This window comes from Alosa alosa, chromosome 17 (assembly GCF_017589495.1).
Source record: "Alosa alosa isolate M-15738 ecotype Scorff River chromosome 17, AALO_Geno_1.1, whole genome shotgun sequence".
In the NCBI taxonomy this organism is placed as follows: domain Eukaryota; kingdom Metazoa; phylum Chordata; class Actinopteri; order Clupeiformes; family Clupeidae; genus Alosa; species Alosa alosa.
Genome location: NC_063205.1, coordinates 2,854,916 through 2,867,443, shown reverse-complemented (window position 1 = coordinate 2,867,443; position 12,528 = coordinate 2,854,916). Strand labels below are relative to the sequence as shown.

Sequence of the window (12,528 nt, the reverse complement as noted above, 5' to 3'; positions counted from 1 at the left end):
ATCCAGCGGCTATACAATACTTCTCATGTTGTTGAACTATTCACAGCTGCACATGTGCAGAACTGAGCCAAGTGAAGGTACCTGAATTGAAACGGAAACAGAGGAAACTGAACTGAGAACTAACTGACTGCAGAAATGAAACTGAACTGAATCAAGCGATATGGAGACATACACTGCAGAAATGAAACTGGACTCCGCTGTCCTCGGCACTATGTGTGCAAAGAGTCACAGCACTCCTGTTGCCACACAGAGGATGACCTCACATGAATACAAAAATCATAGATTGACATGAATATAAAAATCACAGATTGGCATGAATATAAAAATGAATGAATGAAAAATTATGAACCTTTGGGACAGAGCTGCGAGCTGCAAGATAAACTGCAGCCTTTGCAATTACCCAATTGTCTTAGTTCAAATTGCAATTTCGATTAAACAATTAATTGTGCAGACGTACACAACACACACACACACACACACACAAAACATGACAGTTGAGTTGTGTCTGTATGCCTACTGCCCAAGAGCACAAGAACACACCTGCTGTGTTTTACCTTCAATTTGAGAAACCTTTTGAAGCTGCTGGCTATATGAGCAGTGTTGGAGTGGGATCATATAGCAATATCTCATGATAAAGCTCCATGCAATATCAATATAGCTCCATACAATATCTCATAATATAGCTCCATGCAATATCTCATATAAAGCTCCATGCACAGGGATGGATTACTGCACGGGCCTACCGGGCCCAGGCCCAGGGGCCCAAGGGGTCAGGGGGCCCTGAAGCCCAAGCCTTTGCATGGAATCATTGCCTCAATATCAACAAATCAGGATGTAGACTATGAATCTGAATGAATTTAGTATTGGCCATGCCCAAAATGCACCAGAATACAGGAAATCACATCAAACAAATTAAAACATTTCTGGGGGAGGACCCCCAAACCCCCCCTCCCACATATACGACAATAAATGGGGGGCCCTTAATACATCTGGGCCCAGGGGCCCGAAAGATTATAATCCGCCCATGTCCATGCATGATAAAGCCCCATGCAATATCTCATGATAAAGCCTCTGCTTTCATATATTCGGAGAGGTGTTCAGTAGCCTATCTAACACACTGCCATGCACTGAATTTCGTGAAAACATATCATTACATTGCGCAACATCGCGAGCACTCAAGTTGGTGCAAGAGCAGATGGCGCAAGATTGGAGAAATATGAATTGACTGCACGCATGAGCCATTGCTGTTAACCCATCCTCTTTGCATGCTTCAGCTTCACGATAAAGTATCATCGGTATCACCAAACCCTAACTTGGGGGGCTGAGTCATTGGTTCGACCCACTTACCGCGCATGGCATCACCACAGGGCAGCATCCACAGGACTTCCCCCGAGTGGTGGAGCTTCCTGTGCACAGGTGCCAGTCGTCGTGTCTTGTCGTGTGATATGATCGCGATATGACAGGCAAGACAATGAGCTAATGCAAGACCGACCTGGCGCTGTAGGCTATTAAGCCAAACTGAGCAGACCGCCGATGCTGGTCTGTCACGGAATTGCCCCTCTGCTGATCAAACACCTCCTCCAGATATAATCGCACAAAGCACAATATATCTCCATGAAATGCCTTAAAAATGGGAAATGTGAGCCTTCAGGGTCTTATATGGTTATTCAGACCGGAACGCCGTGTCGGTGTGTGTGTGTCTGTGAATGTTTTGTTTGTGAGGTGTGATGGTCCTGCCTGCCTCGCCCCTCTCCTCTTCACACACTCACCACACAGTTCCGTACGCCCCGGATCCAACCGGCGTCAGGTTCTGGTACCGCTCGGGAACCTCCCATACGGTCTTGTTGAGCTCCTGCCGGTAAAAGCCGGGTCTGGCTGACATTTTCTTCGCTCGCTCGGCTACTGTCACCTCGTTAAGCTGTGCAAACTAGCAATCCGAAGCGCGAGATGCTGCTGGGTGAGTGAGTGACACCAACCGGCTGCTCTCGCTCTCTTTCTCTTTCTCTCCGCTGATGGACCAAACGGGAGAGGAGGGGGGAGGGCGGTGCGCGAGCAGCTGATGCTGAGCTCCGCTACGGGAGGGTGTATGGTTGGCTAGAACAAGCGAGGGCGATGTGGCGTCAGAATTCCCATATACATTTCAGCCAAGACAGGACTGGATGGGGACCATTTCCGTTCCGTTCCGTATAAATGGGTTCTTTAAACCCATGCGCAAGGTGCGTATTAGGAACAATACATTTGCAGCTCCAGATCTAACTACAGTACAGCGCCCCCACAACCAGAGAATGGTAAAGAACGGTAATGAGAAGTTATTCCAACCAGAGAATGGCAAAGAACGGCAATGACAAGTTATTCCGTCGCGTGCATTGGGATAAGCATCACCAAGACTCAAGACTTGAACATAATGTTGTCGCACAAATGCAGAGTGGTTTTATGATGTTTGATGATTAGGCAAGCCGTGCATGGCACGATATGTTTATGTTGTCTGTTGCACTCAGGCTAAACGCAAGTAAACGCAGTTTATCCACCTCTGAAATTTCAGAAAAAGAGTTTATCCACCTCTCAACTTTTGCAACTTTTAACATTAAAAAATCACACTATATTATCCACATTCATAATATGTACAGTCATCTACACTCTGTATGTTGTTTTCTGTGCCTCCGGAAATGCCTTAGGAACACACATGTTTGTTTCTGCAAATTGAAAGGGTCTATAGGCGGCCCTACACCTACCCTCTCATTTGATAGATAGTCAGTCATTTCTGTCTTTGGCAAAATCAGCTTTTTCAAAACTACATGTATACATCTGGTGGTTATTGTATTTTGCTTTGTTTCTTTTCTTGTTGGCTGTAAAATACTGTATTCACAACAGCAAATTATTTGGGGGAAATCATTTAGTTTCAATATTTACTGTGAATTTCAACTTCTCTCTGTAGATGACTTTCTCTCTTGAATGAAATTATACATAGAAGCCCATGAAAGACAGAAGAGCTTTAGGTTTTGAGCAACAGTACATGATGTAACCAAAATCTCATATTATGACAAAAGTATTTAGAATGTGAGGTGAATGCTTACTTTAGATATGTTTTTATGACATTTTGAATGTTGTGTTTTGAAAAATAGACACAAAGTTTTGAAAATGTGTGTAAACAGTTGTAAAACACTGCAATGATGACATGGTGTCTCCTACCGAGGGGAGGAAGTAGATATGAAACCATGAGATGTCCCTGGCCAGGAAGAGTAATCAGGAACCGAACACTCCGACAGAACACTCCGACAGTCACAGAACACTCAGAACACTCCGACAGTCACAGAACACTCAGAATACTCACGACAGGATCAGAACTGAAAGCACACAACCATGTGAGAAAATGTCCAAAAGCTTCAAGACTCTGATTTAACAAGTCATGGAGGGTTCTCTTTCTCTCTCCAGTGTGTTTGTATGTGTGTGGTGCGTGCATGTGTGTGTGTGTGTGTGTGCATTCCCCCTCCCCCAACAAAAAAACTTTAGCCTATTATTATACCTATAATGTCTAGTCAGTACACCAAATAAGGTAGGCCTATAGATAGAAATTGTGAAAATATGTAGATTTTGGTAGTTTGGTATTTTCATGCAGCCTTGGCAACTAGCCATTTAGTAGGCTATAGGCCTGAATAATATGCACATGAATTGACACTTGTCAAACTCACCTCAACATGTCTTTTGCAATCATTTGTGTCATTTGTCTTTTGCAATCATATGTGCTAAAGTCACTGTTACAAACAGTGCAGTGTGCAAGACTAGGCCTATCATTATTTTTTAGTCTTATGAGACAAGGGTAACCTACACTTTGAAATGGGTCTTACATTTTTCTTTTTTTTGAGGCACTGACTCTGCTATGATGCTCCTGTTCCTATACACTGAAAACTGATTGGTTGATTTAGCGAAACAGGCCAATCAGGATGCTCTCTGTCTTGGATGCGCTCAGGCACACACGCACCACCCCCCTCTCTCTCTCTCTACCGTCGTGTGCGCGCTACACTCAGATGCACACGCGGTCTCGCATGCGCGCTCCTGATCGCTAGATTCCGGGAGATTTTATCTAATTTGCGGGCGTCAGGGAGCCGCTATCAATATGCGGAAGACTCTCGGAACTTCCGGAAGACTTGGGATGTGAGACTTGTGTGTATGTTTGTGTTAATGGAACCATATGTAAGATTGTGGCCAAAACTGGTACTACAATCACTTTCAAATTACTGTAGAGGGATGTATCCCCTCCCCCTCCCCCTGACTCGAGGTTGCCAACCCGGATGCCGAAACACTACTGACTTCAAGTAGATAGGTGGAGGGTGGCGCATCAGGCCAAAATACAACATGACATGACAAAACACAACATCAACATCAGTTGAGGGTTGCAACTTCACTTTTTAAATGACAAATATCCTGGCCGGACTACTGTCAGTGATATAAGTATTTGAAATGAACATGATTTCTTAATGTCTAGTGACATATTAGGGCCATTTTATGATTAATTGAAATACATTTCTTACATGTGGTTCCTTTAAGTGTGTGTGTGTGTGTGAGTGTGTTAAAGGACAATTCCGGCGCAAAATAGATAGATAGATACTGTATTGATCCCCAGGGGAAATTCAAGGTCTCAGTAGCATACAGACATCACACACACATTCACTAACAGCAGAAAGAGTAATTAAAGTATATAATATAAAAACACAACTAAGCAGTAAGGACAGTAGAAGATAAAGAATATGCTAAATATACTAAAATACAAATTATACTAACACTTAATACAATATATAAAAATATACTAAAATACAAATTACAAAAATACAAATTATACTAACACTTAATCTAAATCAATTCTAAAAACAGTATCCACATGGTGGTGATTAATAAATCAGAGGCGCTTGCAATGACTGAGGCAGGGACTGAGCCTGTGATTCTCTGTGCATAGTAAGGTATGGTAAGGTGCTCTAAGGTGCTCTGTGTGAATGAGTGTCATGGTGGTAGTGCAATGGTGATAGTGGTCATGGTGATAGTGCAAATGAGTAAGTCCAACAGTGCAACAATGCAGAAATAAAGTAAAGTAAAGTCTATATATCTATATATTTAACTATTTAAGAAAATGTATAAGTGTGGCCACAGTTAGGCTGTGGCATGGAGAGGGGGTTATGCATATGTGCTAATGTGCTAATATAGCACGCAAAACAGTGAGGCATAAAGACAGTGGTACAAGTGGCTAGTGGACAGACAGTACCAAACATGGAGGGGTGAAGAGGCAGACAGACTATGCAGAGAAGTCTATCCTCCTCTTCCCTTAAGTGAGGCATTGAACAGTTCAATGGCCCTGGGGACAAATGACTTTCTCAGTCTGTCAGTTGCATGGCAGTGAGCGAAGTCTCCAGAACCTAGGGGTTTAATAACACATGTGTACCGAGTTTGACCGTTCGCTGGAATTTGTTTTCATGCTAGTCGAATGTGACCAGTTTTATTGCAAACCGCTTATTAGTGTTTAACGCTAGCCTTCAGGGTAGACGTACAGTAAAAAGAAATCGCTATTTCTATACCACTAACAAGGCTCAAAATAGCACCACACTTACACGGTAGCATAATGAGGGTCTCTATGTAAACCGAAGCATTGAGAACTTTGTAAGTGTACAGGTAAAAAGAAACACATTACCGTTCACGACAACGCATACAGCTTAATAGTGGCGCTTTGGACGTTATGCATTTATATGAAAGTTTGACTTGGGTACATTCACAAAACACTATATGATGCATTTGGCGAGAGTTACAGATGAAACGTGTGACTGTTTGCTGATAAGATGCAGATGAAACGTGTGAGTGTTTGCTGATCAGATGCAGATGAAACGTGTGAGTGTTTGCTGATCAGATCCGTGTGAGTGTTTGCTGATCAGATGCAGATGAAACATGTGACTGCTGATCAGATGCAGATGAAACATGTGACTGCTGATCAGATGCAGATGAAACGTGTGACTGCTGATCAGATGCAGATGAAACGTGTGCCTGTTTGCTGATCAGATGCAGATGAAACGTGTGAGTGTTTGCTGATCAGATGCAGATGAAACGTGTGAGTGTTTGCTGATCAGATGCAGATGAAACGTGTGAGTGTTTGCTGATCAGATGCAGCTTGCTTGTTATAGGCGTGATGCAGACAAACTTCGCTGTATGATGAAACGGCGGTTGTTAGTGATTGGTTCAAAGCGGTTCAAAGCGGTTCAAAGGAACTCCAATGATTTTAAACCTCAAACTGTGCCCTCCCACCCGGAAATAAACATACGCCTATGGATCTAGGCCAGACTCTCTGTGAAGTCCGAGCAATGAAACAAAGAACTCAGGCAAAGCAGCCTGTCTCTGTCTGACCAGCTATGGCAAGAACCACATGCAGTCAGCAAATTATGTTTTTATAAAGTAGCCTAGGCTAGGCCCTATTAGCCTAATTTTATTGGAGCCATCCGGAGATATGTGCCTAATATGCTAACCTAACAAGGACAGCCCAACGCAGCTCACTTGGCTATGATTTGTGACACATTCTAACATCTTCTTAGCATTAATGTTCCAACTCATCATCAACTCACCGGTTGTTACTGAGGTTAAGTAGTAGTCTTTTTAACAGATGACTTGAATTGTCCCGCTGCTGCTGCTGCTGCACTAGGCCTACTCACGGTTTGATTAGAACCGTAGGCTAGGGCCAATGGTCGTAGATAGAGTGCAGTAATTGGTTCAGTCCCTAAAAGTGCCGTCGAAAACGGCAGCAATCTTTTTTTTTTTTTTTTTTTTCACTGAACGGAGCTGGGGGGGGCAGCAGGTTGGCCAAGTCTACAACACTCTTCAGTCTGCCGTTTCCTCTTTCCCTCTAGTGTAGTCAGGCTGCCGTTTCCTCTTCCCTGTTCCTCTCGGTTCAATCTGCTGCTTTTCGCTGGCTCTGCCATGACGAATGTCTGAAAAACTCCATGGCAACCTTGCCAGTGCCCGGCGTGTATGTGTGTAGTGCAGTAAAGCAATTTGTTACATCGCAAGACCACAACACCTTCTGTCTCTGAGGCCGGCGGCCTGGTGGCCCAAAGTTGCAAGGCTGGTTTTTCCGCTCACAGACAGTAGAGGGAAGCGAGACAGCCACTATTCACCCCAGAAAAAGTCATATAACCATTCCAATGACTCTGATGCTGTTAAGCTAAGGTAATTAAGCTAATAAACCTGCATAGTTCCCCTTTAAAGATAAACAAAGGAACACATGGAACAGGACACAGGAAGTAAACAAAGTTAACAGGAAGTAACATGAGGAGCAGACAATGGAATACAGGCACTGTTTTTCAAATGCAAGGATTTATGCTTGGTAGAACGAGCCCTGCCGAGTCAAATCCTTTAAAGACGAGGCAAGGCTTCTTCATAGCATTCAAAAAACACAATGGAACAGACATTGCATCATTAAAAATAATTTGCGCACAGGATTGTGGGTGTTTCAAGCACGCAGAGGATACATCCATGCATCCTCGAAAATTCTCAGAACGAAGGACTCAGTACTTGATAGAATTTCAAAGCACCCTTGACATTGGAACAGTGCTTGGCAAGATTCGATGAAGTAACATCCTTAAAAAAGTGGCTTTGAAGGACTGAGAAACGGTCAACATCACTATAGAGAGGGAGACAGAACTGAGACGAGACCCACACATGTGTTGCATTTGATTTATTTTTGCATTATGTAAATGTAAGATATAGAAGTCAACCAGATATAAAGAGAGTGACAATATCATATAAGGACTGTGACTGTTAAGAGTTATGATAAATCAAAATTTAACACCTAAGTCACTAAACTAAATCAGTATCGTAACAACCCCAATTATCACCACTTTTGTTCAGAAATTCTAAAACAACGATGTTTTTTAACACTTCAAAATAACATTTGCTAAATGAACCACTGTTTAAAGCTCTTCGAGTCACGATAAAATGTCATTTTTGGTACATAGCTAATTTAGATACACCTATGGTGTGGGTGGTTGCGTTTCTTTAGGAGTCCGGCGTCTTGGTTTGTATATTAAGTGACACATACCGATGGTAATAGAGGAATTCCAATAAATTGGACAAGACATCATGTTAGGAACACATAGAATTGTGATAAGAGGGAAACTTTCAAATCAAAACCATTGATCATACTGTCATTATCAAAAAAATAAAAATACAATTCAGATTTTACTGTAATCGCTGCAATTGACCTTCTTCTCCTTGCAAAATAATTTCTTAACTCCATCGCAGACTGCATCTTTGGTCATCTCTGCAGCATGTTCTGGACTCTTAGCTTCCCCAGCTACTTTGGCTCCTACAATCCCTCCTGCCCAGGGGCGGAGCTTGAGGGGGTGCGGCACGCCCCCGGCCTGGGACACGCAGGGGCCCGGTGCGAGGGCGCCCCACCCCCACCTCCGGGTAAGGTGGGACGGGCCTCTCCCACGGCACAAGGCCGGAGGAGCTAAGATCATGCAAACGGTTTCTTTTCAATCATTTTCATCAGAGTGGGACGTATTAGGCTTATAGGTTGCCCCAGTCAGGACGAGTTATGACTCACGGTTGCTGAAAAGTTTTGAAACCTACTTTGATGATTTAGTAGGTGTAAAATATTGAATAAAATGTTCTGCTGTATGACTGGCTTTATTTTAACTCTCATATTGAACTTTACGACGTGCAAATTTACAAAATTGAATCAACGATATTGTCTCCTACAGGCGTCAATGAGAGAACACTTACACTTACATGATTTTGGTTTCGATTTTCTAATTGGAGTAAGTCTTTGTGACAACACGTCATGATACATTTGATAATGTTTGATCGTTGTTTTGGTATGAAGCATCTTTTACGTAGCGCTCTAGAAAGTGAAAGTAGCCTAGCCTAGGCCAATGCGCTCTGTGTCTGAGCTGTCTGTGCACGTCCGCAATTGATTACGTTCCTCAAATGGAGAACACATCAATCCCATGGTTTTTTTTGCCCTAAAATGCATGAAACATGCAAGTTCAAAATCCGGTAGCCACGTTACATCTCCGTTTCATATTTGCCTAGGCTACTAGCCTACAATAAATGAATTGAACCAACTCAACTGACAACAGGTAGGCCTATATCTACTGATTCGGTCATTGAGACTACAGAATACAGACTACAGAATACAGTACAACAAACTTTCTGTCTTTCTGAAGTTTATTTTGTATTCCGGGTACAGTAGCCTAATTGCCTAATGTCTTGACAATAGTTTTTCTTACCGGCTTGCTGTTTAAACTGACTGCGCCGCTCTGAACTTTCGTCCTGCCTGCCAGGTTTATGACGTAAACCGCTACATCTCGGCTCTGGCATTGCCTAAACTCATTGTGTGGGAAATCAGATTATCTGTCAATATTGGGCATTTATAGAGAAACCGAGGGGAAGTTAAATTAGAAATTAGAATCGTTGGAAATTGAAAACACATACAAAAAAAGATTCGGGGCTTTTGAAAAGAGATTGGGGCTTGAGCCCCCGAAGCCACCCCCTCGCTCTGCCAATGCAGTAACTTCTGCATTCAGTGAGATTTGCACCGGCCTAATTTTATTTTTGACTCTTCCCGTCACCGTTGCAATCTCTGAGCGCTCATTCTCCAAGTTAAAGACCATTAAAAACCACTTGAGGAGCACAGTGGGACAGGAGAGACTGAGTGGACTTGCCATGTTGTCCATAGAGAATGAGAGAGCAAAGAAAATGGACATACACAGAGCATCGTGGACGAGTTCGCGAAGCACAAGGCTCGTCGTATGCCCTTCAAATAGTGCTGCGTATTATTGTTGTTTTATTATTAGGGGTCATGTAGCCTAATGTTTTTGTTGTTGTTCTCTTGGTTACACTTCATGTACGTTCGATGACTTCAAAATTACATAGTTACTCTCCGTGGCGCTGACGCTAGACCCGCTGTTGCGGGCATGTGTAGCCTATGTTGTAAAATGATGTTATGATGAGTTTAATAAAGGGCCCGGTCATGTGCCCTGCCCTCGGCCCGGCTCTGACTTGTTCCGCCACTGCTCCTGCCACTGCACCAGCAGCAACCATCAGACCTCCAACCACCCCTGCAGTTATTCCAGCTACCACCCCAAGACCTGCAACTCCTCCTGCACCCATGGCTGCTGTCCCTGCCTCTGCTCCCACTGCTGCTGCTGTCCCTGCCTCTGCTCCCACTGCTGCTGCTGTCCCTGCCTCGGCTGCTGTGCTTGCTGCTACTGTTCCTGCTAATGCTGCAGCTCCAGCTCCACTACCTGCCCCCGCTGCCCCCACTGCTCCTGCTGCTCCTGCCCCCACTGCCCCCACTGCTCCTGCTGCTCCAGCTCCTGCTGCGGCTCCAGCTATTGTTGCCTTGGACAGGGAGAGGAGAAGTTCCTTCAGGCTCTTGCCACAGTGGTACACACCAGCTCCCACCAGCACAGGAATCCTGAGCAGGGCGCCCAGCAACACTCCTGTAACGCATCCTGCTGCAATTATTTCCCAGCAACACTCCTGTAACGCATCCTGCTGCAATTATTCCCCAGCAGACTTCTGTCACCATCTCCTTGATGGTGCTCAGCAGCCTTCCCACCTGAATTCTGTTGCTCTGGTTCCCAAATAGCTTAGCGTTCCAGTGCTCATTATCAATGACATGTCAACGATTTCCACACTTCTCCACAAGTTCCTGCAGCTTGGCATTCTCTTTAACAAACTCTTCAATGGCCCTTGAGGTCATAGCCATGAGTGAAGAGGAGAACTGTGTATTTGAAGACCTCTTCACCAAAAATTCTTTGTGATCTCCTCCACAGTCTCCATCTCATGTTTTGTGTATCTTCCCACTCGTGGGACAATGATCACAGCATGAGGGCCAGGGCAGCACTCAATAATACTTTCTGTCATCTTACCCGCTTGGTCATCTTTTTTGTTCCAAAAAATCCTGGTGTGTCCACCACTTTAATATTTTTTTTTTTTATGTATTTCTGTTTTATCACACCTTTGGATATGAACGAGTTTGGAGATGCCTTCATCTGAAAATATGTCCGTCTTAAAATGCTGCTTTTACCATGTCCTGTTTTTCCAACCAGCAAGATCCTTCTTTCAGCATATCCTTTTAGTGGGGAAAAGAAAACATTATATGCATGTGTTAAATTTGCTATATTTAGTTAAACAAAAGACAAAAAATCCTACATTTCCCACATAAATGATCTATCTATCTATCTATCTATCTATCTATCTTGTGATGAAACGGCGATGTTGACATAATGTCAAAAATGCCTAAGCTCTGTGCAAATGCAAGTCAGTGGAAGAGTGTTTTGTGGTTGTGTTCAAGAGAATTGAATCCTACAGAATTTCACAGAGCACTTTTAAAGTACAGTCAAGTTTAGACAATGCATAATCATCACAATTCATTTCCTATTGCTCATTTGCCCATATATGTCACCATATCATGTGATATCATGGTTATGCTTTTTATGCTTGTTATGAAAGCCTGGTACTGGGGACAGCCACTATGGAGGAGACTAGAACACCCTGCTCATGTGTTCATAACAGTCAGAAGAGGAGCTTGCCCTTGTTCGCACGATTGTGAGAGGACTACTGAGGGACCATCTTGTTCATTTTGTCGTTTACCGGATTGGGTGCCATAGTTGTTAATTATGACATGCATAAATCCCATTCAACAGATGGTGGGAGTTTGTATAACTATTCTAGTTGTACAAATTGTTGAATAATATGACTAATAGAGCCTAACATGGTACATAAATACATCATTGACAATACCAATTTAAATCCTTTACATTCCTGAATATGTTTTTATTTGATTGATTATAATAATGTGTTTACAGTGTTAAAACTAATTAACTATCATGTTTGGTAGTTCAGTGTACTTTTAATTTCATAACCTCGCTTTCTTAGCTTTTTAAATGTATACATTTTGTACAATTATAAGACAGGCAGAGTTTACCAAATAAGGTGAAATATGAATATGTACCAATTAACCAACTGAAGTTGCACTCACCAGCCATTAAAGTATCTTTTACTATGCAAAATGTCGATGGCGTTGTCTTGATGATCTTGTAGAAAACACAGGTGTTCCGAGGGCCCTGCGTTTGCAGCCATCTTGAATTTAGTCACGATAAGTCGAGCGACGAGTAAGAATGAACAGGTATGATAAGGGATCAGATTCCAAAAATAATTCTGTGGAAATGCATGGATTCCAGTTTCTTCCAGTAGCAGCAACTGGAATCCATGCATTTCCACGGAATTATTTTTGGAATTCTTACTCGTTGCTCGACTTATCGTGACTAAATTCAAGATGGCTGCAAACGCTAAACTTCGTGAAGATACTGTCTGTATAAATCGTCTTGTAAGTAAACTACCAGTGCTTTTTCAAAGTTCTCAATGTCTCGTTTTAAATGTCAGGGCCCTCGGAAGTCTACCAATGAAGTGTGGAGATTGAGCCTCGTAAATGGTGTAAAACAGTGATTTATTTGCATGGCTAGCCTGATGCCAAAGCACCACCAT

The 12,528-nt window shown here is 43.0% G+C and overlaps 1 protein-coding gene across 1 annotated transcript in view; it reads right to left on the bottom strand.

Moving 5' to 3' along the window:
• LOC125310179 (mitogen-activated protein kinase 11-like) overlaps positions 1-1,993 on the bottom strand; it is a 14,640-nt gene extending 12,647 nt beyond the window's left edge. The window contains exon 1 of the mRNA XM_048267356.1: positions 1,770-1,993. Within this exon, the coding sequence (XP_048123313.1) occupies positions 1,770-1,882 (113 nt within the window). The 5' untranslated portion in view covers positions 1,883-1,993. The remainder of the gene's footprint in view (positions 1-1,769) is intronic.
• Positions 1,994-12,528: the final 10,535 nt, after the last annotated feature.